A 27,614-nucleotide genomic window follows, 5' to 3' on the forward strand; every position below is an offset into this window, starting at 1 on the left:
TTTCTATCATATTTGGACTCCTTAGACCTATTCCGGTCCTGATCTGGGGGGCCTCCGTGAAATTTGGTTTTGTTAATAAGGTAGCCTGGGGTAACACGGCCCCCCCCCCTAACCTAACAACCCGAAATCTTGATATTCCTTGATCTGATCTTTTAGATATTTTTGTTTGATACCTATGTAGCTCTAAGTAGATATATCTGGATATCAGATACATAATAATTTAGGATAGTGACGTGCAAGGGTAATTCCATCAGGGGTTGGGGTAAGGCTAATGATTTTCTGATAGGGGATACTAAGGTTAGTTCGCGCGGGTATACGGAAATTATAAGCAGAAAGAGACCACTTCGGAGGTCGATGATTAAGATTCCGGCACATATGACGCCTTAAACAGCGTTAATAATAGCCGTTTTCGGCGTCAAGTTTACCATTACCTAGGACTTTTATTGTTTGTGACGGTTGGTGGCAGGCCGATTCTGGCTCCATTTCCGAGATGCTTTTCTCAGAGCCTTCGGGGCGTGCCTGAGTATACCGAAACGCACGTGATGACGCTAGTTCTTTAGTGTCCGTGGGATGTTTGGTTCACGGTTGCTCCTCAAGTACCTGCGGTCCAAATTGAAAGTGAGTTCACCATCTGATCATGTGACTTTCGGTCACATGACAAAAAGTGGAGATCCGATGACCTGAGCAGTCGGGTCATCGATGATCCCAACTACTTTCTGCGACTCTCAAATGTTGGAAACATGGACATCTATAAAACTCGGAATATCTATGAATGTTTCCAAGATTGAATGAACTCATTTCAAACAAACCTATTTTAAGAGGATAAAATACCAAACTGATCTGTTCATGGCTATTAATGTGACCATCTTCACACTGAGTGTCAATGGTTCTCTAAGTTGTAGGCTAGGTTGAGGCTAATTATATATTGTAGTTTATTTCATGACAAGAATTGTCGAGATTGACATGCCCATTAGCCATGCGTAGTTTGAGTGCTACATGCTTTGGAAATACGATGTCGAAGTTCATATTAAGTTGTCAGTAGCATCGTCGTTAGAAAATAAGAGGAAGAATATCAGGTAAACTAGCGTATATCCAGGTAGCTTACAACGTTGGAAGGGTGCTATAAATAATAGTGCAGTCCTTGTTTCTAGGCCTATATTATTCTATCCCGAGTTGATGACTTCAACGTAGATTGGATATCGGGCATTTGCAGTTCATAGGTTGGTGCTTGTATTTACATACTGCTAATGCCGATATTATTCTTGGATCAAGTATACATGGATTTTACTTTTAGATGTATTCTGCTAAGCTAATCACATGTGGGCTTGTTTGCAAGTGAGGTTATATTCTCCCATGCCCACCCGGACCATGCGACTTTCATCCTCATCTTCTATTCTCCTCTCCTCTTCTCCGCACAACTCAATTCTTTTTTCATCAAACTGCAGCCAAATACACTTGTTAGCAATTTCAAAGATACTCATTATCTACATTGCTACTCAGTCATCTCAGTTGTGGTGAGAGACATGGTATCCCCTCATTCTCGGCTGGCGACTGAAAGACAACAAGAGGTGTCCAACAACATCGCTACGCGTCTCCGTGGCGAACTCAAGTATTTTATTCACTTCATCGACGCAGTAGGACCACGAGTCTCTATAGTGAGAATTTTAAAAAAGTAATGAACTAACGTGCTGGATTTTCGCATAGTTCCGGACGGAGTATCCTCTCACTTTACGACGACGGGCACCAGGTGGCGGAGATCTTTACAACAACACCCCAAGATGGATACTGAGCACACTCGCGACTGGTCGATCCTACTGCCACCTGAGAGACCGACTGGACAAATTGACCAGGCATGGGACCTGCCAGAAATTGCCTGTTTTACGTTGTACCAGTTCCCCTGTTTTCTCAAGCGTCCTTGTGACTATGGCACCTGGCGCAATGAAATCTACAACATCCTGAAAATACATCAAATTCACCGACTCATCGACTACAGAATTTCCCGCCCTTTCAAGGACTCGCCTAATGCTAGGAGATGGCAACAGATGTCGTTGGAGATCCGCAAGTGGATAGCGTGGAATATGGATCCAATCCTTGTACGCATGATTGTCAAAGCCCACCCTCAAGCTGATCTAGCAGATGAGTTTATGATGGGAGCCGACCGTATTCTTGAACGGTTTACCCGCAGTCCCCCACAAGACTTCGAGGATATCACCCACGGTCTGTTCAATCTCATTGGGTGCCAGCGACGTGAATATTCTAGTGCCCGGTGGTTTGTTCACCGCATTATGGAGTATTACACACACACCTTGAATATGAAGATGGGGATTCCGCCATATGTCCCACTGATGATTTTGTTAGCAGAAATCAAGGATGATGTGGGATCAGCCTTTGTGGATGTGAGAATTGAGCGGTTGAAGAGTATGAACAACCCTGCCCAGGATGTTACCAGACAGTACTTTGAAGAAATTTACCTCGAGGTGCTGGAGTACCTTGATGAAGATCACGATAACGATGTTGACTGAATGATGGGATTCGAACGATGGAAGTATGGGAACAACATGACTAGCCTTTGTCGCAGGGTAGCTGTCAGCCCTACAAAGGAGCGCTTTATTCAGCGAAGGTGTTTGAAAAGGTTGAGAGAGCAATGAAATATGAAGGCTATTTTCCAGAGGCTGTTTTCGAACAGTTAAGAGGACGAACTGTGTGGTCGAAGCGTGCGATCATCTACCCTGTATTACTTCGAATGATATCTTTATCAAGGCCCCCTTTTAACCCCTTGACGCAAATGAATTATGCGCATTAGAATAAAGATAAGGTTCCACGCGACAAGAGAATGGCCCCCACATGGAATTATGGGACCTCGGGACAAGCGAGCGATGATTCAGCGTCTGGAGATTAGCTAAGTCGAAGGGTTGTGATTAGTCACACAACAAGAATAAGTGGACCGCTGAATCATTGCCTGGGACGGGCCCTATCCCGTTGTTATGAAGAGGGGGATTCGAAATTAAACACTTGGTCTACCCGAATCCTGTGAGTTTATGAAGCACTTTTATGAATACGATTCTATTTATGACTCAATACCAGGCTATCAATACCCCAAATGTCGGTCCACGGGGGTAAATATCGGCGACAATTCTGCGTCCTCCGTGAATTTATACAAAACCCTTCGGATATCTCTCCGCCGATCATAACCTGATATTTTTTTTCTCTTCAAACCTTTTACTCTTATAGCTAATCGATTCTTTCTTTTCACTCGTTCAAACTATTTGACCTTGCTTCTCCTTGGCACGCCCATCCATTTCCTTTCCTTCTATACTCCCCACGCCAAGGACATCCATTCCTATTTATATTTTGACATACACTTGTCACCCATCATGGATACTCTCGAAAAAGAGTCCAATTCAAACCAACCAACCCTCAATGAAGGGGACAGCATCAGCAATATAACCCCGGACCTTGAAAAACAATCAACAAAAGAAACTACTGAGACACCGGAAGCAACCAAAGAATTATTCCCAGAAACAGACCTCAGCCGCGGAATAGTAGGCTGGGATGGACAAGATGACCCTCACAATCCTCAAAACTTCCCCGTCAAAAGGAAATGGGTCTTGCTCTCCTTGATCAGTATCATGACTCTGATCTCCCCGCTCGCCTCGAGCATGTTCTCGCCCGCTATCTCATATGTGGCAGCGGAGTTCCAAGTAACAGAACAGACAATCTTGTCTTTCAGTGTTAGCATATATATTCTTGGATATGCAGTGAGTCTACCCAACACCCCCATAATGTATGTAATTCAACCCATCTAACATGACGAATCTAGTTCGGTCCCCTTCTACTCGCTCCTCTGAGCGAAGTATATGGCCGCCGCATTGTGCTCAGCGGTGCAAATTGGTTCTTTGTGGTCTGGCAGATCGGTTGCGCACTCTCCAACAACATCGAGACTCTCATCGTGTGCCGCCTCTTGGCCGGAATCGGCGGTTCGGGATGTTTAACACTTGGTGCCGGCGTAATCGCAGATCTGTTCCCGCGCGAGCAGCGCGGCATGGCAACCTCCATTTGGGCCATGGGGCCACTCATTGGACCTGTGGTTGGACCTATCGCTGGTGGATTCCTCGGACAGCAAGCTGGCTGGCGCTGGGTGTATTGGGTACTGCTCATTGTGGGTGCTGTGGCGTCGGCCGGAGTTGAGGTTATGAACCAGGAGACGTATGCCTATGTCCTTATTCGGTGGAAGACCCAGAAACTCGCCAAGGAGACAGGCAGGACAGATTTGCGCAGTGCTTATGACACAAATAAGGAGCCTGCTGGTTTGAAAGAGAACATGGTGACGAGTTTCAAGAGGCCGGTTGCGCTGTTAATCAAGTCACCGATTGTGTTCCTTCTGTGTGTTTATATGGTGAGTCTGAGTTCTATCGTGATATACGAAAACCCCTTCTTAAAATCACGGCTTTACTAACATTCTATCTCCAGTCTTTCATTTACGGCCTCCTCTACCTCTTCTTCACCACCATCCCCGGCGTCTTCACTAAGCAATATGGATTCTCCGTTGGTCTCTCAGGACTTGCATATCTCGGTATTGGCTTCGGTTTCTTTGGCGGTCTCGCAATGATCGCCTTCACAAATGATCGGTTGGTTATGGCAGCGACAAAAAAGAACGGCGGCAAGTTCGAACCCGAGATGCGTCTCCCAACAATGACACTCTTCGCCTGCATCCTGCCCATCAGCTTCTTCTGGTATGGCTGGACTGCCGAAAAGCACGTGTTTTGGATCGTGCCTATCATTGGCATGTTCCCCTTCGGAGTCGGCATGATGGGCGTGTATATGCCCATCCAGACATATATCATCGATTGCTATCCCAAATATGCGGCCTCCGCCAATGCCACTTTGACAGCGACTCGCTCCCTGGTTGGAGCTCTGCTTCCGCTTGCTGGGCCTAAGATGTTCGCGGCTCTGGGTCTCGGGTGGGGCAACTCGTTGCTTGGATTCTTGGCTTTGGTATTCATCCCGATTCCGATTATCTTCATCAAGTACGGCAAGGTGATTCGGGAGAGGTGGCCTGTCAACCTTGATTGATGGGTAAAAAGGCTTGAGATGTTACTATAGTGCCAATGGTATCCTACTTGGTTCACATCGACTTTGTCCGTCTCTATTGGGATGATGTTTAATGACCCGCATATAGAAGTTGCATTTACATAATTCATACAATAGAGCATAATAGAAGAAATAATTTCTGTACATGAACGTGATCTTTTTTCTACAACAACTCAATCACTATTTGACTGATGTCCATCCCTTCCACAAGATCGGGATACCGTCTGATAAACTCCGGCGTAAGCCCCCACCCACTTTCACTCATGAACATATCATAAAATGCCTTCTTAATACACAACTCGTTCCGCTCATCCCGCTCCAGAATCGTCTCATTCCAAGGCCATCGAATCTTAACACAACAAGCCATGAACCCAAACAGAGCATCCCGGTCCTTGCTATATAGATGCCACCGCCGAATCAGATTCAGTCTTATCCTTGGCCAAGGCAAGAAATCCAGCACGAGCGGGTGTGGAAGTGTCATCTGACCCTGCACAGGTCTGAGAAATACAGGGAGTCGACCGTAAGTCTCCGGGCTGGGTGCGATGATCCATCTCGAGAAGTGGTAAGTCAACCAGCCGGTACACAGTCGCTCTGGATCGCGGATCGGGCGGCGCACCAGGGCTGTGTGGATCATGTCTGCTAGCGGGTTTGTTTTTGTGCCGTACAGAAAGTCAAGAGGGGAATTGGGGACGTCTGGACATGGGATTATCAACTCTGGGTAGAGGAACCATTGACAGGAGATTAATGTCTTCGTAGAGAAGTCGTCGACATGTGGTGGGATTTGCTTCCACAGAGGCATGTGTTCATCGGAAAGAGGTTCCAGACATGGGGACGGGATTTGAGATGGTGTTGATACAGTGGGGATGGGAGCGTTGAGAAAGTGGTTTCTCGCCTGCTCGGGTATTGATTCGTTGAAGTTTGTTTGGAGGGCGAATTGGGCTTCTCGGTTGCTTATCTCCGTATACAGAGATGACAAGTCCTGACGGGAATGATCACTGAGGATTGATTCATCCGGCTCTATCTCCCAAGAATTTACGAGGGATTTCAAGCTCTTTTGGTGCGTGAGAAGAGTGTCATTTTGCTTGCGTAGCCCTTTGATTACTTGGAGAAGACGTTGCACGCTTTGGTCGTTGTGGTGCTGCTCACAGTGTGCCACCTTTTCTTCAAGCTGGGCTGCATGTCGCAACTTCTTCTCGCGGAGAGTTTGCTGTGAGCGACGATCTCGAAGGCGCTTTTTCTCATTGGAAGACATCGTGATATTTTGATGTCGTGGCAAGGCGGGATCGGCAGATTTCAAAGTGTGGGTTCTGCATAAAGTCTGCATAAGTGGATATGCATAATCATTATGCAGACATCTCCAAATTCATAGTTCTACTATACTTGGGCATTTCTACTCCGTACATCATTTAGATTTTTACAGATTTGTCTCTTAACCCTATATTGGAGAGTTGGGTCTGTAGTAAATATTTGGCTGATCAGGCGACAGTCCAATATAAATCTACCATTCTCTCATATCTAACAATAACGCAAACCCGATGCCCGATACTTTGCCCTTAAAAGCGCGCAACAACTAATTGCTCCTCATTCAAGGTAGCAACATCAGCTATTACCGCGTTATTCTGAACCAACCCATAGACCCTATTGAACATCATCAGCATATGCTGCACACCCAGAGAACTGAACCTTTTCAAATTCCACAAAAGGCACCGAGTCAACAGCCGAATCGAAGTTCTCCACTTAACTCCGCATTCCAACCTACAACGGTCGCCGTACTTTTCGGCGCAGAAATCGACGTTGAAGCCACATCTTCTATACTCCGATTCTCAACCATACAAATTCCACGATTCGGAGCCGTAACATTAACCGAGGCAACAATCGAATCTCCAGGGTTTACCACATACCCATCATAATACATTGCAAAATTCGGGTACCACTCATACTAGGCATCCGTATACGGCTGCCCATCAATCACATAAAATTCCACCCCGGCCTGCAATATAGCGGGTGTGTACGTGCTACCGTCAATGTCGATCCATACGGATGCTGCGTGATATGTGGTGGCATCGGTTGGTATCGGGGTTGGAACTGTGATGGTGGATGAGACGTAGGTTTAGGTTGCGTCTGGGAGTGGATTTTCAAGAATTGCACCTGCACCGTTGGTGTTGTATGTTACTTAGGTTCTGAATTTACCTAATCTAACTATAAACACCCTTACTTCGTCGATCACTTTTATAGGCTGAAATGGGGTTGTCTAGATCCCCAGGCTAGTAATCTCCGCCCGAGAATACTTATAGAGGCTTAGTCTCAACTAACTATTTACCTAAAGCGAAAGCTTCCGAGCTATTGAACATGTCTCGGTACATCTATACCCAATTAGGAAGGTTCTGGGTCTCAATATATGGTGCAACAATATAACCACCCCCGTTGAAAGATACCTATTGCAAGGCGCCACCGATATTCCGAATATAGAGACCAGTATGGCAGATAGGGTTATTAATCCCCATCATTTCCATGTCCAATATATGGAAAGCAAGGAATAGCGGTGTGATTTAGGCAATAACGCAGTAGATGGGTTTTGCGAGGATGATTTATATTGATATCTACATAGACTTCTTTCCTGTTCCAATATTAGAAACTTACCTGTCCCTCCTGTTTTTCATTCGTCAAATGGAGACAATTTTTCGGTCGATAATAGAGAGGACTCAAAAATCAAGAAAGAAATGTGGTTTGGTTATCCGTCGGTTTCTCCCTCCCGTCACTATATCAGTCGTGAAGACACTCGACAAGCTATCGGTTTTGTTCTTGGTCTGATTTTTTTTGTCTAAACAAACATTCCGCTTGATCTGTCAGGGTATATATCGATGGGTCAATATGTACTAATAGGCTATATAATATACTCTACCAAGATTTAACAGGCCAACAATAGCCAGACAAATCCTCGATGCAGTATTCTCCACCACCATGACCTGCTACAGTGCGGGCCATTTGGTGTCAATGCATCTTTCAATAGAGTCAGTAGCTCTCGTGAATCAGTTAAATTTATTGCGCTCGCCATCTGTGACATCTTAAGTCGCTTCTGGACGACGTCCACCTGATATCGCCCCAACCAGATGGTCCCAGCGAGTATCTCCTCTGCTAATCTGCTATTCCAGCCTATCAGCAGGCTGCGACGTCACCATCTCCGCTGCTTGACCTAGACATGACCGGCCAATTTCGTCGGCGATGTTCACTGGCACTTGGTAACTTCTCAATGGTGGCATATATACGAGCATAAGATAGTCTTATAAAGAAAAATGTGGCCCGAATCAAACGTTATAGCACTTACGTCGAAAGCAATTTAACCTCGATCATATTTTTAGAATGGAATTGTACATTCTATGGCTGGTCTGCGGACAAAATTGTTGAAAAAGTGTGGGCCGACTGACCTACGAGTTCGGCGTGTTATATAGAAAATTGCCAATCCTAGGATAATAATATGCACCCCCAGAAGGCTACTTTGCAGTCCTTTTTAGCGCCAAGGAGCCTCACTAGGTACTCTCGGATGGCCTTCTGTCCTAGGAACGGCCGCAATATTCCTACATTGGTGTTTACTATTATTGTGGCAGTACGTCTACGTTTTAGGTCTGCTATGCAACGCATTAAATTGTATAACGGCCCATAGACTACGTATATGGTAGCTTCCGTCCAACTCCGAGTTTAGCCCAGACAAGAGGAAGAGCGATTAGCGGAATTTAGCGAAATTTGAGTCAGCGCCTTGGGGCTGCCCCTACTACATCGGAAATTGTGATGGAAGATGATTGGCTCTTGCCAGGACGACGGTCTCTGGGTAATACCACCACGAATCCTTAGTCAAGGTCTAGTGGCAAGCTAGTTAGTAGCGAGATTAGCCAAAGAGAATAGAATATTAAGGTACCCCTATCCTGATTTTCCTTCTCTCTGATTATTTGTCTGTTTGGTGTTTGAGGGACTTGCATACTGCAAATTTTCCTTTCACGTCGTCTACTTTTGGTAGACATCGCTTACTAGTAGTATCCGCATAATTTCACGACGATCAAGATTTGCCTGGTGCCCGGGATGTGGGGATCGTCAATCTTGCCGATCGCGGCCTTAGCTGCTCTGCCATATGGCAATGCCATCACGCTACACAAGCGGGATGAACCTGCGATCTTTGGGCTCCCAATTGCCCAAGGTGAGCGGTCTCACGCGTTGGTGAAACGCGATTCCAAAGTCGCCAGCACGGCACTCTACAATGTGGTATGAGACAGATTTCCGATCGCACCTGAATTGTGTCAACTTGTTGAGAGTTTCAGTGTAGATCGCATGATTCAATAGTCAAGAATTATACTAAATTCCTGCATAGCTAAATTTCTATTATATGGTGAACATCACCATCGGCACCCCGGCTCAGAATCTCTCCCTCAGCCTCGATACCGGTAGCAGTGACATCTGGGTTAACGTCCCAACTTCCACCTACTGCGCGGCAGATGATGATCCCTGCTCTTCGACCGGCTTATTCAATATTAAAGACTCCTCAACGCTCAAAACGCTAGATTATGACATGAATGCTACTTATGTCAGTGGCTTTTTGGCTGCGGGCCCCTACGTTACTGACCAGCTGGTGATCGGAGACGCTGCGGTAAAGGATATGGAGTTTGCGTTGGCCAACGAGAGTAGAAATCCTCGTAAGTTTGACCTCCTCCCCTCCCCGATTATTGAGTTCTTTGGTTCGATAAGTAAAAAGGAAAGAAAATAACATATTGCTGACGATCGGCATTTCGGGACATTGTACAGATGGGATTCTGGGAATCGGATATGCGTCAGGGACTTATGCGGCTGGCCGTCTCGGCAAGGAATACGCCAACCTCCCGAAAGCACTGGTCAAAAGCGGTGCTATCAAATCACCTGCCTATAGCCTATGGCTAAACAAATTTGATGGCACAGGGAACCTTCTCTTCGGAGGTGTCAACAAAGCGAGATATCAAGGCGAGCTGCAAACCGTGCCTGTTGTGCCGGTAGCTGGCAGATACATTTCTCTGGCCATTGCCTTGACGGATATATCTGTGACGAGCACCGATAGCAAAAAGAGTTACAAGATGGGTCTTCCCTTAGCCGTCAGTTTGGATAATGGAAGCCCTCTCATTGCGCTGCCTAAAGAGCTGGTAGACCCCATCTACAAGGAAGTCGGTGGAGTTTATTCCAAGACCTACAGCTACGCCTACATTCCTTGCAACATGACCAAGGCCGATTATAATGTGACCTTCAGTTTCTCGGGCGCCACGGTCTCGATTCCCTTAAGCGAACTAATTTTCGACAATTACGCCCAGCCCGACTTCCCTGAGGGCACATGCCTCTTCGGTATTACCTACAGCGAAGCCGGAGTGAATCTGATGGGTGATCCATTCCTGCGTGGCGCTTACGTCGTCTACGATCTCGCCAATAATGAGATTTCGCTCGCAAACACAGACTACGATGGGGGCGATGATGATATTTTCGAGATTGGCACGGGAACGGCTCCTGTGCCGGATGCGACGCTTGTACCCAATGCTGTCACCTCGGCCACGGGTAATGGGCCCATTCAAACCGCTACAAACCCGGCCTCTTTGAGCTCCGGATCTAGTGGAACAACAGTATATGTCACTGCTACTGCGACTGAAACTGCTGAGAATGGTGAAGCTTCTAGCACCTCCTCTACAGGACTGGCGTTCTCTATGAGTAAACCGAACCATCTGCTGTCTGGGATCTTGGGCGCTGGCTTGCTCCTTGCAGTGTAGGTTGCTCACTTGGCCTGTAGACCCTGTTGTTTTAGTTTTGTATATATCAAATATATCTTTTTTTATTGAATGAACTGCGGAGCTGCGTCTAGGAGCTCTTGATTTTTGAGTAAAATCTTCATGACTAATAATATATTTCTTCGCTCAACCTCGTTCAAGGCATTACGCGGCGGCATAGAGCACTGAAGAAGGTTATTTGAACTCAATCAAATTCTGGGGGGGTTTGGTAGATCATTGGCCGAAGGAGCGTGGAAGCAAAGGACCCGGCTAAGAGCTGGAGCCAATAAAGGTAATGCGCTAAATGTCCCGCTGGCTTCGAGGATATTATGGTGCAGAAGTATGATCAGAGTAAATTGAGTTGAATTTATGTGACTGCCTAGGGAAAGTTGCATGCGGAGGATACATTAGGTTGTGTGATTTTTTATCAGCCTTTGGGTGTACGAAACCAATCACTTTTCTTTTCTACGCCATACAGATATTTGTGGCGCATTAACCCGAGAACTTTAGTTGTTTCCCTCCTAGTAGGGTGATAATGGTAGGCATATTGCATTCTGAAGTTCATTCAATGAGTCAATCTGTAGGAGAGCAGATACCGATCCTCATAACAGAAATAATGTCGACAAATATGTCAGGCAATGCTGCAACTCAGCTATTGCCGACATGGAAATTTACGGACATATTTGCAGCCAGCAAAATGATAGTATTATCCCTTGCCAACACTATTGTTGTTTGATTGCCTCGACGGGTGTGGTCAGATGTTCAGGACTCGGCGTTGTGCGGGGTGAATGCAGCTCACTCGGTGTTCGCGCCACTGCGCGCGTTGGCAGTCCTATAAATAATCAATATCCATGACCGTAACTTGGAAAGCTGGCTTGTATCCTACTTACCTTGCCACAGTACGTCGCAACTTTGCACTTCTTGCATTGCAGAGGCTTGTGGCCGATATCTGCTTCGATCCTTCCACACTTGAAGCAACTGTTAAAGTCGTCAGCGCAAAACTTCTGGGTTGGTCCGTCTTCCAAATTAAAACTCACCTAGGCTCCTGGAAACTGCGCGCAACACCAGGCTCATAGTGATCCAAGGCAGCAAGGAACTGAGCTTTTCCTGGCGATCTGAAGCCATGATCTTCCCACATTGTTCGACGCGAGGTGCAGTTAATTTGAGGTACCAGATCACGTAGATGCTGCAAATCCGCTTCTTTGATACAAGCACCAGCGCGCATCATGAGAGCGCCCACAATGATAGTGCTATACTTAGCTTTTTGAAAGAGGTCTTCCGGGACCCTTTCCTTGGCGCGAGTAGCAGCGAACAGCCGTTCTCCGAGCTTGTCAGTGTCGAGCTTCTTGCGGATGTATGGGACAGTGACGTTGGCGAGCGATGCGGCATATCCAGCGGTGCTGTAGATTGCGATGGCTTCTGCTGGTGCTAGCATGTCGGTTTGGTGAACCATCGAACTCAAACTATGTTCCCAGGACTCAATATCGACACCCATGCTTTCTACACGTTGAGTAACGAGCAGAACGGCGTCAAGATCCTGGTCGCCTTCAAAGAGACCTAAGATAGATGGTGGTTAGACTTAAGACAAAGTAAACGGAGAAATGACAGTGAGACTAACGCCATCCCCATCGACCCATGATTACCGTATGATACGTGTAACTGTTAGGCTGCGCTTGTGAATGAGTGGCTTGAAAATCAAGACCTAAAGTTGACGACAGAGGAAGGTCCGTGGGAGAAAGGTACTTGGATAATAAGTCAAATCCTGAGATGAGTTTGTAGAGGAGGAACTAAGCGGAAATCCAAAGAATCAAATCACGAACACGAAAGTGGAAGGTGAGGCCTACAACAATTGGGAAAGAGGTTTTGCGACTCGTTTGCTTTACATTGTGAGACACTGTGAGGCACAAAAGCAACAAAAGCAACAAACACCTGCTATTTCACTTTTCGATTGTGATGATCTCGTATTGGATATAGAAATTACATTTGCATACTCTACATATTTTAACCTTCAGTGATTTTCCTTCATGGGGCCTCATCCCTCGAGGCAGTGTGTTTTCTATCTACTATGCCTGGGGCAGCTAGAGTCTGATGTTTTAGACTACGATTGAAGCTCCCTACACACTGCAATTTCGCCTCCGAGTTGATCGTAGGAATGACTATATCCGACACTACTGGCTTTCATGCATTTCATGATTCTGCGACATGATGTAAGAGTTTATAGATGTACCACTTTCGAGGAGAACAGATCCCGAACTATTTCATACTGTAATGATATTCTGCAGCTGATTCTTCTTTTCCCTCATGGGGGAAATATCAAAAAGACTACCAAAAATACATGACATGGCCGATTATTCTCGTATAATATACATAAACATATAAATTCGGTGTTGCCTAAAAAGCGGACATATTTACAGTGAAGTAGAATAGCCAGTCATCCGTGGACATATGGATGGATATAAACAATAGACTCGACAATTATTCTCCATAGTCCTTCTATCATGCGCCCCCCAAATCCCCAGAAGCAAATTTACCCAGTTTCAAACATGCGGAATGCTCATCACCCATTCGACGGTCGTATAGGAGCCGACCGGAAGAGCTCTCAGTGAAGTAAAAGCTAGCGTCATGATGGCTAGACGTAATGTCACGTATATCACGGCGCAGAGTATCACAATGAGCATGAGTATCCGAAACCAAAGCACTTTTCTAGCATTGAATGCCTTGGTATAGAAGGGAAACAGCTTTCTTGACTCGAACCAAGCCACATACGTGGGTATGGTAGTCGCTAGGCTGTAAAGACCAACTGTGGCAATGCAAGCAAGTGATGAGACAAGCCAGATAATTCGTTCAGCTTCAGTAGGGAACGGGAAATTACATCTGAAAAGAAGTGGTTCTTTTGTTAGCGGATGAATAGCAGCGGTCTATATAATAAAAAGTAGAGTATCATTTACCCAACGAGATGAATACCACAGTAAAGGAAAGCGACAATGGTATTTATGGCAGCCACGATGCACCCATGGGATGGTTTAGAGAAATTAGTAAAGGGGACCTCATCGTCAGGCACAGTGAATATATCGATCAGCGATCGAGCGCCCTGCGCGAAAACAGACAACACGGTCTGCTTTTTTATTTAGGCATAGATGTGGACCCAACCGTGGGGATTTGTTGCCGTGTGATTGAGAAGGTCGGTCGGTATACTGTTACGATCATATCTGACATAAATTGTGATAGGTGTGCTCATATCCTTAGGTTTGTACCACCACATAGCATACATCATTAAACCACAGGCAATATATGCGATTGTCGCCAATTCGATTGGTGCAACCGGCAGAGAGTTTACCCATCTTGCTATTATATCCGCGAGAAACCAGCTGGTTTGAATGACAGTGAAGGTTTTCCCCAAAGAATCCGCTTTAGCACGGTCTTCAACATCACGATCGTGAAAATCGATGTCTTCGATTATGCCGGCCTGGATGAACGGTTGCATATCGCTTCGTCGGAGGACGTAAATCCATCCGTCTTGGCTCTGTAAGGCAAGCCCACCAGCACTAATACAGAAACATTTTCGAAGAGTCCACTCAGTGCGGAATGAGTGGGGATCAGCAGAGTCTCGATTTTGCACTTGCTCTAGCGGCCTGGCCCGTTTTGACAACCAAGAATCCCGGTCCACTGATTCAAGATACCGGGCTTTTTGTGCCTCGTTGCACACATTCTTCAAGAGCATTGCCCGGTAACGCGCACACGAAGCATTTACGAACACATACTCTGGGAAAAAGATAGCGAGGAGCCAGTATCCAAGGTTTGCAATAATTATTCGCACGGTGGGCGAGTTTCGTCGAGGGAGGTCCGGATGTAGGACTGTCCAGGTACAGGCAAAGATCGTTGCCAAACAGGACCACACCAGAGCCCATGTGGAGCGGCCGTTGTCTTCTAACTGCCAGCTGACTAGAGCTGTTGAGTTAGAAGCAGCCATAAATCGGTCTGTGAAAGATGAAGAGATAGAAAAAAAATTCGCTCAAACATTGCTGGTCTGTCAAGTCACTAAGTAGTGAGGGTTTATATATTTACAGTCACGTGAACCACGAATTTTGGCAAAGTACCATATGCTCGAGCGAGCGCAGTAGGAGTTCTTAATAGGAAAGCTTGTTGTTTCCCCCAACCTTGAAAGCCCATAATTCCACAGAGCTGTTGCATTTTTTTTCTCTTCTGATATACACTGTCCCTCCGGAGATAAGTGGGAAATCGAGAAAGAAAAAAAAGAATTGCAGGAGGAACGAGAACCCCTCCCATAGGTAAGAAGAGAGGGAATTTTTAACCTCTCTTCCCGCGCGAGTCGACCGACAAGCATTTCTCGGTTCTTACCGCGGGGGGCAGCACATGCGCCCTTCCCTCCAGGTGAAGCCGATGGGTGCGTTTAGTCTGCCGCAAGGCCACGGCCACCTGGAGGGCATTTTTTCTTAGGATTATTACGTTTGATATAGGATTACCTTTTTGGTAATTTTCACTCACTACCTAGAATGATTTTATTTGTATCTCATTTGCCATCTCTCTTGAGTATTGGGATGTGAATGTGAACGAGCTTACATTCATGGATAGAAGAATGGTAGAATGGGGTACATGTATAAATGCTTTTGGTTTCTCGGACTATATACCTGAAAATATAGGAATGAAAACACAGCAAAGTCGTGAAAATGTACTTTGTATAGAAAACAAAAAGAACATTGTTGGCGCCAGGATCACATGATGCTCTGGTGCCTGAATTTTCAGGGAGATAATGCTTGTTTGTTTGTGAACCCTAGAACTTCCTCTCTCTTTCTAATCCCTCCTCCGGTGCTATGTTAACTTTGCAGCACAGTCGATTGACTACACTTCCAAGATTTCTGCTTCCTACCATTGATCTGATATCAGCTAAAGTGGGTCCCGGAAAATAGGCTCAGCCGAAAGCCGAACCTATATCAAAACACCTACATCACATTGACCAGCACAGGGGGTTTTCACAGGGGGGTTTCTCTCTACCAACGTGTTATCCAAATATGGCCAGCGATCAGAGATTTGAGCGGACTTTGCTAGCAGTTGCAGAAGCTGTTCAGACATTTGCTGCCGGAACATTCGAATTCGCAGAGAGTATCAAGCGGATATGGGGACCACAGACCGAGCCAGATGCAGTGGAGACATCTAATCCACTGCATGTGGAGGGCATGCAGGATGTTCAAGTGGTTTGTCAAGTTCGAGAACGAACGCCGGTGTCTCAGGACGGAGATCAACTGGCAGTGCATTCCCATACTCACCCGCCGTCCGTCACTATGCACGGCGAGGATTTACAAGCTCTGCAAGAATCAAGCGCATCGATAGACACAGCAAATATGCAGATTTCTATTGATATAGATGCACTAGCTGGATCTACTACACAGCAAGCTTTCAGATGTTGCTACAAGTGTTTTTCACGCTGGCAAGATGGAAGTGCGAACCCACCCTGTCAACCTATCCCAGGACGGGAGGTATGCGAATATTGTTTACACATGGAGATTCGCTGTGAAATGGTAAGCTGCAATATAGGCTATGGAAGGTGTATAATACTAAGAAAGAACAGATTCCAGCAGGCGAGTTGGGGATGATGTTGTTTGACAAAATAGAGTCGGATCGTTATCTCATAGAGCAAACGCGCAATGCCACGAGGGAAGGACAGAACTTTGGAGATTCATTTCATGAGCGACCAGAAATCCCTTTATGTCCTCCAATTGCGGGCATACCGCAACCGCAGCTCGGTTCGAAGCGAGCCCATCAGGATAACGATGAGCAGCAACCCGTGTTCAAACGGCAGCGGACACAGAAGTTCTGTGAAAAAGCAAGGCTGGAACGGAATGAACAGCTGAAAAAGGCTATGCAACAAGAACAAGATGACCATGAAGCGATAGAAGACAGCGAGTCCTCATCATCATCAGTATCTTCGCCATCCTCGATTTATTCTTCTTCGTCGTCAGAGGAAGAAGAGGCGCAGGTCAACAGTGAAGCTATCAAAGTCTCAGATGTTGTGCGAGCTTTGGACAAAATAGCACACAACGAGGTGATGCATGAAGAAGAAAATGATCGATCCTCGACTTTGACGCAGGAACAGTCCTCGGGAGAGTCATCATCAGAAGAGTATGACTCTTCTGATGACTACTCCTCCTCTCAGGAAGAAGAAGCAGTACAAATTCTAGCAGCAAAAGAAGTCTCACAGGAGGAACGCAACGTGAAGGCTAAAGCAGCGATTCAACCAGAGGATGAAAACAGTGAAGCATCCTCGTCTTCGGCAGAAGACGACTCCTCAGAAGAAGATTTAGAGGAGGAACCTGAATATCAACTGAAGAATCAACTCGCACTAAAAGCAGGTGCGCAAGCTGAATGCAAAGAGATGATTAAAGAAGCAATCCCTATCCTACTAGAGGAAGAGAATACGGAGTCCGAGTCATCCTCATCTTCATCGGAAGACGAATCCTCAGAAGAAGAGTCAGATGAGTCAGATGAGGAACCAGAGAAACCGCAAAACCAACCAGCAACAGAGAAAGAGCCACCACAAGGACGCAAAGTCAATTCGCAAGAACTGGTTCAGTTATCAAGCGACGAATCCTCCAATTCGTCATCAGAAACCAGCTCCTCCGAAGAGTCAGAGGACGAACCAGAGGAATCAAAGAAACAACGAGCAGCAATAGTAGAGGCTCAAAAGAAACGCGAAGAAAAGCCGCAGGAACCGATTGAAATACTAAGTGATGAACCTTCGGAAGAAGACTCGGAGATGGAGACATAGAGTGAGACATCAGCCACTCCTCTTGTGCGTCGCTATCAGGTTATTTGTTATCTGTGTTTGGAAGATGAGGGAGGGAAACATGAAATAAGGATACCAGGTTCCATGCCAGCAACAATAATGTAATGCGGAGATATTTTGAAAGTCTGCTGGCTTTATGTTGCTCGAATAGTTACATCTACAAGGCGATTGTCTATTTTGTCCTATTCTGTCGCTTGTACTACTCTGATCACGAGGTTTTGATTCTAAGCCAATGAATTAGTTGAATTGTTCTGTACTTCCTGACATTGGGTAGTAGTCGGCAGCAAAGTGAGTCAAGTGATGAATGGGATTTGTCTTTGATCATCCCTACAGATAAAAAACAGCAATTGCGAATTGTCACAGTGATACTAACGTCAAACCATTCATCAATCGAATACCAAAATAAATATGCCGCTGGTTCGTTATAGATTATCCTTCAGTGCAGTGCACCTATTACTGCTAGCAGTTCCCCTTTGCCATGGACTGGTTCCAGAACCCTCCCGCGAAGTCGACGTCGCCATCATCGGCGCTGGCCTATCCGGACTCTCCACTGCCAAACAGCTCGCAGCAGCCAACAAATCCTTTGCTATATTAGAAGCACGAGACCGAGTCGGTGGTCGCGTGCTCAATGTCAACCCTCCAGGGAAGAGTGCCCAAGAGCTAGGCGCCGCATACGTTGGACCAACACAAAACCGTGTCCTAGCCCTCGCAGACGAACTCGGTCTACCAACCTACAAGACATACACGTCAGGAAACTCAACCTTCTATCGAAACGGCACAGCGCGTCATTATCAAGACAGCCTGGGCGGTATTCCTCTCGTGGGAATAGACTCCCTTGTCGAGCTTGCATCCTTCATGGACGAGATCAATAACCTGGCGAGCAAAGTCGACCTGGAAGCCCCATGGAACACCCCGAATGCCTCGGCACTAGATTCAATGACCCTAGAAACATACGTGAACTCTCGAATATCCACTTCCGACGCACGCGTCCTCCTTGATGTTGCCATTCCAGCCATCCTGTCGACCGAATTAAACGAGCCATCTCTACTATATTCAATGTGGTGTATAGCCGCTGCTGGAAATCAAACTGGGCCTGGGACTATCAACCGTCTTATTGGAGTCGATGGGGGCGCACAGGATAGTCGGGTGAGCGGTGGAACACAGTTACTAGCAACACTACTCGCCGAGAAACTCGGTTCGCAAAACATCCACCTCAACACACCTGTGCGCAGAGTGCAGCTCAAAGATTCACGCTATCTAGTCTCTTCAGATGAACTCACGATCTCAGCCCAATATGTCGTCGTCGCCATGTCCCCGCCTCTAGCAAACCGTATCATATTCAATCCCCTACTCCCTGCTGGACGAGACCAGTTGAACCAGCGCATGCCTATGGGGGCATTGGGCAAAGCCATTGTGATCTTCCCAAGTGCCTGGTGGCGGAGCGAGGGGCTCAACGCAGCAGGTGTTAGTGACACCGGGTCGATCCGAGTGACATACGACAACTCGCCTGCGGATGGATCGTTTGGAGCGATAATGGGTTTCATTGAGGCGGACGAGATGCGCAAGCTAGATGCTGTGAGCGAAGACGAGGCCAAGCGCCAAGTCAAGCAAGGTTTTTCTAATCTCTTTGGTCCACGCGTTGAAACTGCTACAGATGTCCTTATTCAGCGGTGGGATCTTGAAGAGTTCTCACGTGGTGGCCCTAGTGCTTTCATGCCTCCGGCTGTTTTGACACAGTATGGGTCTTATTTGCGTGCTCCAGTTGGGAGGATCCATTTCGCTGGAACTGAGACTTCGCTAAGGTGGATTGGGTACATGGATGGGGCTATTAGTTCAGGTGAACGGGTTGCTGGGGAGATATTGAAGAATTGGTGAATGGGGGGCTTGATTAAGGGGCTGTCCCTGGTGGAGATCTTGAAGTTTGGGTAAAATTGCCAGAACAATCGAATTTTATATCTGAATCTCCAGGCTCTCGCCACTTTTTTGAGACTTGACTGGATTTTTTCCAGTGCCAGTTGCATTCCAAAAATTAGTTTCAGTAAATTAATATCATCTTCTGACCATTTTTTGGCCATCTTTTGGCCGTTTTTTAGCTCATGTCTCGAAGCCCCGTCAAGATGGTAGATTGGCATCCCCAATTTCACAGTCCGTCCCTCTGGGCAATTCCGCCCTTTGGTACCGTCTACCTATAAAACGTCGACAAAATAACAAATACCTAAAAAAGGAAGATCCGAGAAGACCACTACTAGGAAGACCAAAAAGATATCACAGGGCCGCATAAGCCAGCTTTACTTCGAAACCAAGCATAAAGATGTCAAAGATGTCAGTCTGGATCTTCAGTATTATGGATAGTATACTTATACTTAACCATGCTAAATTGATTCAAACACTGTATGTGGAAGTATGTTATTCTTTTGCCTAAAGTAATTTACTTCTAAAAAAAGGTCTAATGCCGAAATTTGTCACTATAAGCCCAATTTTGATTGCCAGGTGAACCAGACAATATATACAACAGCCCTGGTGTCAAGCTAACCGTTTTGGGACTGAATAAGTACCATGCAGGGGAAACATAAAACCAGAATACCGTCGCTATTGTTACGAGTCAGCCTATCCTATATATAGCGAGTGCGGTTCCAGGACGTTGTCCTGGAATTCTGGTCTTTTGCTCCTAGCGGGCTAAATTTTGGAACGCATAAAGGGGTGGCTCGTGACAGCTATACAATGCATTATCTTACAGTATCGGCCTTCGATACTACTACGTAGCATTGCGGTAGTAAGATTTGTGATACGTATACCGTAGCAAGGCGTATTGATATGATACTATTCAGGTATCCCACCTGACAATAGGGAGAGCTTCTTCCCCCCAAGGTCTGCACAAATTAAAATTAGCACAGCCTTCAGCAAATATATAGCAAATAGCTCAGTTGGTATATATAGGTAGAACTACGGAGTATATAAACTAGAAATCCCCCACTAGACCTACATCTCTGCCCCTGAATGAAGCCCATTTGCCAAAAGTCATGTCAAGATCAAAAGGTCGCAACCGCCATGCAAAGCCGGTCAAGCAAACCCAGTCACCACCGGCCTCTTCGTCGCCATCTCTAGTTGCGAAGTCAGGCGGGCGCCATTATGACAAGCAAAAGACCAGTAAGCGGTCACCATGGTCTTCGAAAGTGTTCAAAAAACATGAATTGCACTCAGAATCACCACAGGTGGGATCATCTGATCATCCGACCACAGTTTATGAGCGAGTCAAACCACGCCCCTTTGATAGCTCCCGAGTCAAGGCTCAGGGGCTAGGATCATCACACGAACATTCACTAACGCCTCCTGGAAGATGGAAAATGGTGTATGAGTCTGATTTTGAGTTCAAATATAAAGATGGGGCTCAGGCACAGACACAATTGCAGTCACAATTGACTTTGGAATCGCCTCCATCATCAGCGCAAAAGGTGCCGAGGCCCCCAAAGTCCATATCAGTCTCTGACCATGAATACGGCCACGCGAGCTATGAGGCATCATCGTGGGACACAGATGTAGAATCTGAAAGAGGACGCAAACCAGTTTCACCACCGCAAAGGGTTGTGGATCTCGAAAGCGTCACCCCAATGTCTTACCGTGCACAACAGCATAAGACCCGTGAGATATCAGTATTTTCGTCAATACCAGAGTCAGAATCAGGACAAGGATCGGTATTGCCATCCCCAGCATTGTCGGAAAGAGTTGTGGACGACGAAATCATCACACCAAGTTTCCACCCTTGCTATGGGCAGCAAGCCCGTGAATCATCGACATCAGACACCGATAATGAGTCTGAAGCTTCATCAGAACCATTCCCGTCATCGCCCTCGCGACACACGACGACTGTCCTGAAACGAAAAAGATCAAACACCGATGTAGACTCCCGGCGTCAGGCAGTACCACTTCCCGCCCTCGCATCATCGGAGCATCAGAGCAGATTTGAATCCGCTCCTATATTATCGGAACTTCTGCGGTCTCTCTTGTCAGCATTAGATAGACACATGGACTCAGGACCACCGGCACGAGACATCCGAAGTCAGCCTTGGCGCAAAGCCCGTGATGCAAAACCATTGGCATGGCCGCCGCAGTTGTATTCAGTGATAGGATCCGAGTCTCCGTCAAAGGCCGGGTCCGAACCTGAATACAAACAATCGGCATCTGAATGTGAATCTGACTCCCAGTCTCTATGTTCATCTACAATGACCACACCACTGTCATCTCCAAATCTACCTCTAGTTGCATCACGAGCTTTGTCTCAAGTTCTTCCCCCGCTTGCTTTACCTCAACGCTGGTTACCAAGACTCAAAACACCAGGCCAAAAATCTTCATTGAGCCCAACGGTCTGGACCTTGCGTCTTCGGCCTAAATGCGACATCAGACCCGCTGAAATCTCTCTCATGATAGATGGCAACAAGTTCCGAAGGCTTTTTGAGGAATTTCCACCTGCTGCTCACGAGAATACCGAGTTCATGTTCTCGGATGATTCTGATGATTCCGATTTTGAGCTCCCAGAAGCTAAACTATGTAGATTATCGTTGTCCAGGAAATTTTCAGGTCAAGAGCAATTGACGGAGCGAGAGGAGTCACTAGAGAGAGGGGAGCCACCAGAGCTGGAAGAGTCATCTTCGGAACAGGAGGAATCATCAGTTCCCGAGCAATGGACAGAATCCAAGGTTTTGCCAGATCCTGACCAGTCGTCAGAGGCTGAGCAGTCGTCAGATCCGAGGCAGCTGCCAGATCCAGAGCCAGTTCTAGACCTTGCGCCATTGCTAGACCTTGTCAAATTGGCAGAACGAGAGCCATTACCCGCACTTGACAGATCATCAGACCCAGAGAGATCGTCGGGTCCCGAAAGCGAACATCCACGCACGCCTATATCCATCCGGGATCAGTTGCCGTTGCGGGGCTCCAGGCAGCTTGATAAGCGGATCGAAATGGAGATTGCGATAGACAAGGAAGAGAATCCTAAGTACTGGGGCACTTCATTTTTGAGAGAATATGAAAGAATATGATATATAAAGTCGAGGGTTGAGGACCACTACGAGCGAGAGATGGCGCAGAAGAAAGCAGAGACGGAAAGAAAGAAAGCAGAGGCAGAAAGAAAGAAAGCAGAGGCAGAAAGAAAGAAAAAGGACAGGCAGGAAAGGGAAAGAATCCAGAAGGAGAAAAAGGAGAGAGGAAGAAAACAAATGGAAGAACAAAGGCTTCAGAAGGAGGAGGCACAGAAGAAAAAGGAAGAGGAGCAGAAAAGCCAGGAGAGGGATGAAAGCGAGCAGGAGAGACAGAAGCAAAAGCTCAACCAAAGGAGGGAAGAATTGGAACGCCGGCGGGAGAGACACAAGCCGGAAAACTTGTTGTTAACGTTGCAGAAGGCCTTAGCCGAGGAAAAGAGCAGGACTACTGGCAGTCGGATACGATCTGATACTAGAGGAAATCAGAGTAATGCGCAACTTCAGAGGTTACAGACGGCCATAAATGATGTGAAGTTGTGGGAGCGAGATATGGAAAGGGAAAGGGAGAGCAAGGAAGTATGAAGCGCTAGTAAATGGTGGAAGTTCGCACCAGATATCGAGAAATAATATTATATACAATAGCAATCGACATCCCCAGGCTGGATAAGGGGGCAGGAGGGGGAGAAGGATAACTGGGTAGTATTGATAGATCTATTAAGGATGAGTACAGGGGATATCAGCGATGCACCATCAGGGCAGTGTGGTACAGACTCCAAAACTCCCCTCGATGCCAATGATTTCAGATATTGACATGCTAGACTTGTATTAGACGAAGATATGGACATGAACCAAAAAAAAAAGAGAGCAAGGTGTGTTTCCAGATCAGTCCCATGCATCTCCCCAATCATCGGTCTCCTCGTCTTTGGGCTTGATATCAATCTTCTTAGGTGCAATCACAGTCCGAGGCTTAGCGACGCTTGACGTCGACCTTGTAGTAACGCTGTTGGTAGAAGCTGCCTTATGCAGACCCTTTGGCAAGGGGTTTTTGGCCTTTGTCTGAGACTTCGCGGCCAGCCAGCCGGCGAAATCGGGTTCACCGCCATCGTCGTAGGGCACTGCGGGAGCTTTTTTCGACGAGGGAACAGGAGATGTGGGTTTGGGAGAGGCTACAGCAGCAGTGAATGGATCGTCGTCGTTCTCATCGTCGTCCATGGCACCCCAGGCATCGAAGACATCATCGCCTTCTTCTTCGGGCTCGTCATGGACCACCGGCGCTGGGCGATCTGACATTAACCGGTTCAAGGGGGGCTGGGCCTTGGGGCGGAGGACCTGTTTAGGTAATTCGAGTGGGGTTGAGGGTGATGTTTTGGTGGAACGAGGAACCGACGCTGAGCGGGTAGTATCAGGATCAATTGTCTTGATAGTGTTGGCGGTGGGTTCAATCTCGCCGTTAGCAGTTGCAATTTTGTTTGTGAATGATGAAATGGCCCATCCGGCCCAGGAGTTGTCATTGGGGGTTCCAACGCGAGCATCGGGTTTGTTGACTTCTGCAGGTGCAGCGACGGGTATGACAGTGTCTGCCATTGTACTCGCATGTTTCCGTATCCGATGGACATACACATCAAATGTCTTGTTTGCTTGGTCACGAATCAATCTGCTCAACGTTAAGCATGAGACCAGAGGCAGGGACCGAGCGCATTACTCACTTTTCCTTGTCCAGAAGTCCAGGGCAAACAGCAGGTAAAATCCTAACAGCACAATCTTCCTCGGTAAATACATCGATAGTCGCGGATAAAGCTAAAAATCCTGCGTTTCGAGCGTGCACAAAGGGGTCTCTGACAGCTCTGGTGAATGCTGCAATAAGCACCTTGGAGCGAGTCTGTACGTAATGTAAGCGGCATAAATCCAGCATTGAGGACTAATAACATACACTTTGATTTAGGTTTTTAGCAATCCGACCAAGACAAATTGTGGTGTTGGTCCGGATGCCAGGTTGCTCATCGTTGGCGGTGCGAGCGAGGAACTTCAGGAGTTCTCCATTGACAATTCTATCATTTAATTTGTTGATAATAGTCAGGACTGCCTTCACTGTCTGTTCACGAACCACCGGAGCAACATCAGTGAAACCAGAAGTCTATGAGATGTTAGTACACTGTGCATTACCGAAATCCGAATAGCTTACCATCTGAGGGAAGATTTTGTCGTTCACAATCTTCTGGGGAAGGTTATCGATCATCAACGGAAGGTTATCCAAGAGGCAAACCCGCAACGCTCGATCAGGGTTGCCAAATAAGCGGACAACAACAGGGGTCAGCTTAGCGTTGAATTCGTCTGCCGACAGCTTTGCTCCAATCTTCATGGTAGCGGCAAGAACTTTCGGCCCACCGCCGCCAAACTCGACGGACTTCAGTAGCTCGGGGAGCACCTTCATCTTGAAGAATTCCTCTGGGAAATCGTCTGAAAGGTTATCAAGTTCACTAAAAATGATGACATGTTAGCCGAAAAATCAGTATGCAAAATGTTAGGAATATGCGTACTTAATAAATTCTTCACGCTCTTCATCACTCTTGAGCCCCAAGCTGTCGATGTCTTCAGTCATTCGAATTAGTGGTGTCTGGAAGAAGCCACCGTGTTTCTTTCCCTGCTCCACGAAATGTCCCGGACTGAGTCGTAGCTTCGGGTTGGCAGCGCAAAGACGTTTGTAGCTTTGCTGCATACTTGGAGGAATGTTCGTCGTCTTGCCAGCTTGGTCGCCGCCTGAGAAACCACCATTGAAAACCTCGAAGATCAAGATACCCAGCCCATAGGCATCAACTGCTGCCAGAGGGTTGCGCTTGATAGTATCCCAGCCTGTTTTTACAACCTCCGGGGGCGTGTATCGACCGGCATCGGGCACACTGCTTCCGTACGTCTATGCATTGAGTCAGTATATGGCATCATTCGGGCGTTTCCTGGATAAAACCGGGCCAGGATCACTCACATATATAATCGCATCATCTTCCTTCATAGAGCTCAGAATTTCGAATCCTCCTAGCTTCCATTCGCCGCTCTCGCCTATGAACACCGAGGATGCGCGCACGGCGCCGTGAACTGAGGAAGCATCATCGTTGATGAATTTGAGAGTAGACTATCCAGAGCAATTATCGTCAGTAGTGCCGTGATACTACACTCTAAAGAATATCATACCGCCACAGTATACAACCCCCACTTGGCCGTCTCTTCGCTCAAGCTCTTCCGCTTCACCGGCCAGCTGAGTGGCACGACTCGTTCTGTGACAATGTAAAGGTTGTGCTCCGTCTGAAAGTCGTAAGTTGTAAGCTTATGCGCTAGAATCTCACGTTCAGACCAAAAGTCTGGGGGCTAAGTATACCTCAATTGTATCCAAAACTTTGATAACACCAGGATGCCGCAACGTTCTAAACTTCCGCACCGCATTTTTTGCAAGAGGGAGGCGCGACTTATTCGCATTGACATCAAATGCAAAAACACTGCAAGCGGAGCCATCATCCTATATGTGGCACGATATAGTCAGCCATTTGAAGCTTGTCCCGCATGGAAGAAGGAACTAAAAGCCACCGTACCCGTTTCGTACCGTTGTGCAGTGCCCAGACCGAATCACCGATGTCGACTCTGTCGCCGAGGGAGAAGGGGAGACCTCCACCCTTTGCGATGGCAGATCCGATAGCTGATTTTAGGAAATCCATAGCCGCGGTGTGGCCGATGTGGCAGGTCGGGGATTGTTTGGGTGTCCGGGGTGCGCGAGTTGGGGCGGCCAATGGCCAAGGGTTCAAGATGCGGCCGGTTGTCGGGATGAGATCGATAGGCCAAGATAATGACTGAAAATAAGCAGAGACCAGATATAGTGTCCTTGCAAGTCGGGATAGCCAGGCACATTAAACGCCAAACTCCTTTGACCCCCGCCTTATCGTGATAAACACCCGGTGCCTGAGGCCACCACGTGCTGATATAAATGAAGCTCCGCTTTATCCACCTTTTCTTCACCTCCATGTCACCGTTCTATGCGTCTAATCTTGTCGCCAACGGCAGTGAAACTTAGGGCCTTATGCTACTGCACTTATTCTCTTCCAGCCAACACTCACCCACATACCAGTCGACAGTCCACAGCCCTATTGATTAAACAGTAAGTCCCAGCTCCTTTCCCTTCCCCACGCGTGTCCATACAGTCCACACCACCCAGCGACCCAAGTCGCCCTCTCCAATGATGCGAACTCTGGTAAAAGGTCGGACCAAGACCACGACACCACCAAAGAAGACTCACCCAACAAACTCGATGGTACTCCCGCAAACACCAAAACCCACGCAAAACGTCACAAACCGGGTCCGGGGCAAACTTCAAGAGCTACTACCAGGCGCACACGAACCAGCTATGTCTTTCCAATAGGCTCTCTGTCTATCGGGCCAGCTATGACAGTGCCACATCATCACAGCTGTGCTCAGACCACGACTACACTCTCCCCGATCACACTCCCAACAACCAATTTCACATGACACCATTGCCCCCACTCTTCCAGCAGAACACATATATCTCCCATGGTCTCGTTGGCAGGCTGCAGCGAGACCCAGATCCTAGCCAGCACCCCCATGGCTCGTGGCCACGCTGAGACAAAGCGGCGTTGGTCCTGGATCACGGGAGACATTGTGTACATTTACGCCTCTGCCGTCCCGAACTATTACCGCAATGAGACTTGGTGCGTGCGCGTTACCGCTGAGATCTCGCTTTTCAATTACTGTAATATCATTGATATTGCGGTGTTGTATGGCTTGAGGTCCGCCTTGAGATCTCGTATCTTGGGGTGTTGGGGTGGTAGTGTGCACGGTGCTGGGACTATAGGGCGGGAACGCACGGGAAACGGGGAGGTGGCGCCGCTATCTGGGGTTGCCGTGTCCGCTTCGCTTCCATGAGGACGGGTGGGCGACCAATGGCTGTGGCGTATAGGGTACGAGGGTTTGGGAATTAGG

General features: G+C 47.2%; 11 protein-coding genes across 11 annotated transcripts; 7 read left to right on the top strand and 4 right to left on the bottom strand.

Moving 5' to 3' along the window:
* Positions 1–1,778: 1,778 nt before the first annotated feature.
* Positions 1,779–2,522, top strand: N7479_009659 (uncharacterized protein; the record flags this gene model as incomplete). Its single annotated transcript, XM_057257352.1, has 1 exon — positions 1,779–2,522. One exon carries the CDS (start codon positions 1,779–1,781, stop codon positions 2,520–2,522), a length of 744 nt encoding a protein of 247 aa, XP_057104810.1.
* An 852-nt stretch (positions 2,523–3,374) lies between these two features.
* N7479_009660 (MFS transporter) lies at positions 3,375–5,073 on the top strand (the record flags this gene model as incomplete). The annotated part of the gene is made up of 3 exons (XM_057257353.1): positions 3,375–3,758; positions 3,821–4,396; positions 4,471–5,073. 3 exons carry the CDS (start codon positions 3,375–3,377, stop codon positions 5,071–5,073), a joined length of 1,563 nt encoding a protein of 520 aa, XP_057104811.1.
* A 181-nt stretch (positions 5,074–5,254) lies between these two features.
* On the bottom strand, positions 5,255–6,343 carry N7479_009661 (bZIP transcription factor; the record flags this gene model as incomplete). Its single annotated transcript, XM_057257354.1, has 1 exon — positions 5,255–6,343. The coding sequence occupies one exon, from the start codon at positions 6,341–6,343 to the stop codon at positions 5,255–5,257; it is 1,089 nt and encodes a 362-aa protein (XP_057104812.1).
* A 2,822-nt stretch (positions 6,344–9,165) lies between these two features.
* On the top strand, positions 9,166–10,862 carry N7479_009662 (pepsin-like aspartic protease; the record flags this gene model as incomplete). The annotated part of the gene is made up of 3 exons (XM_057257355.1): positions 9,166–9,345; positions 9,452–9,773; positions 9,883–10,862. The coding sequence occupies 3 exons, from the start codon at positions 9,166–9,168 to the stop codon at positions 10,860–10,862; spliced, it is 1,482 nt and encodes a 493-aa protein (XP_057104813.1).
* Positions 10,863–11,613: 751 nt separating this feature from the next.
* On the bottom strand, positions 11,614–12,496 carry N7479_009663 (zinc finger MYND domain-containing protein; the record flags this gene model as incomplete). Its single annotated transcript, XM_057257356.1, has 4 exons — positions 11,614–11,691; positions 11,750–11,837; positions 11,897–12,416; positions 12,478–12,496. 4 exons carry the CDS (start codon positions 12,494–12,496, stop codon positions 11,614–11,616), a joined length of 705 nt encoding a protein of 234 aa, XP_057104814.1.
* Positions 12,497–13,986: 1,490 nt separating this feature from the next.
* N7479_009664 (uncharacterized protein) lies at positions 13,987–14,829 on the bottom strand (the record flags this gene model as incomplete). The annotated part of the gene is made up of 1 exon (XM_057257357.1): positions 13,987–14,829. The coding sequence occupies one exon, from the start codon at positions 14,827–14,829 to the stop codon at positions 13,987–13,989; it is 843 nt and encodes a 280-aa protein (XP_057104815.1).
* A 1,060-nt stretch (positions 14,830–15,889) lies between these two features.
* Positions 15,890–17,643, top strand: N7479_009665 (uncharacterized protein; the record flags this gene model as incomplete). Its single annotated transcript, XM_057257358.1, has 2 exons — positions 15,890–16,354; positions 16,447–17,643. The coding sequence occupies 2 exons, from the start codon at positions 15,890–15,892 to the stop codon at positions 17,641–17,643; spliced, it is 1,662 nt and encodes a 553-aa protein (XP_057104816.1).
* A 426-nt stretch (positions 17,644–18,069) lies between these two features.
* Positions 18,070–19,536, top strand: N7479_009666 (putative flavin-containing amine oxidase; the record flags this gene model as incomplete). Its single annotated transcript, XM_057257359.1, has 1 exon — positions 18,070–19,536. One exon carries the CDS (start codon positions 18,070–18,072, stop codon positions 19,534–19,536), a length of 1,467 nt encoding a protein of 488 aa, XP_057104817.1.
* Positions 19,537–20,681: 1,145 nt separating this feature from the next.
* N7479_009667 (uncharacterized protein) lies at positions 20,682–23,216 on the top strand (the record flags this gene model as incomplete). Its single annotated transcript, XM_057257360.1, has 3 exons — positions 20,682–20,808; positions 20,863–22,651; positions 22,709–23,216. The coding sequence occupies 3 exons, from the start codon at positions 20,682–20,684 to the stop codon at positions 23,214–23,216; spliced, it is 2,424 nt and encodes an 807-aa protein (XP_057104818.1).
* A 300-nt stretch (positions 23,217–23,516) lies between these two features.
* Positions 23,517–26,338, bottom strand: N7479_009668 (COPI-interacting protein CEX1; the record flags this gene model as incomplete). The annotated part of the gene is made up of 9 exons (XM_057257361.1): positions 23,517–24,288; positions 24,341–24,513; positions 24,565–24,768; positions 24,817–25,111; positions 25,172–25,545; positions 25,615–25,761; positions 25,821–25,931; positions 26,005–26,142; positions 26,216–26,338. 9 exons carry the CDS (start codon positions 26,336–26,338, stop codon positions 23,517–23,519), a joined length of 2,337 nt encoding a protein of 778 aa, XP_057104819.1.
* An 847-nt stretch (positions 26,339–27,185) lies between these two features.
* N7479_009669 (uncharacterized protein) lies at positions 27,186–27,557 on the top strand (the record flags this gene model as incomplete). Its single annotated transcript, XM_057257362.1, has 1 exon — positions 27,186–27,557. One exon carries the CDS (start codon positions 27,186–27,188, stop codon positions 27,555–27,557), a length of 372 nt encoding a protein of 123 aa, XP_057104820.1.
* Positions 27,558–27,614: the final 57 nt, after the last annotated feature.

The sequence above is a fragment of the Penicillium vulpinum genome, assembly GCF_028829585.1.
Source record: "Penicillium vulpinum strain IBT 29486 chromosome Unknown utg000004l_segment0_segment0, whole genome shotgun sequence".
Taxonomy (NCBI): domain Eukaryota; kingdom Fungi; phylum Ascomycota; class Eurotiomycetes; order Eurotiales; family Aspergillaceae; genus Penicillium; species Penicillium vulpinum.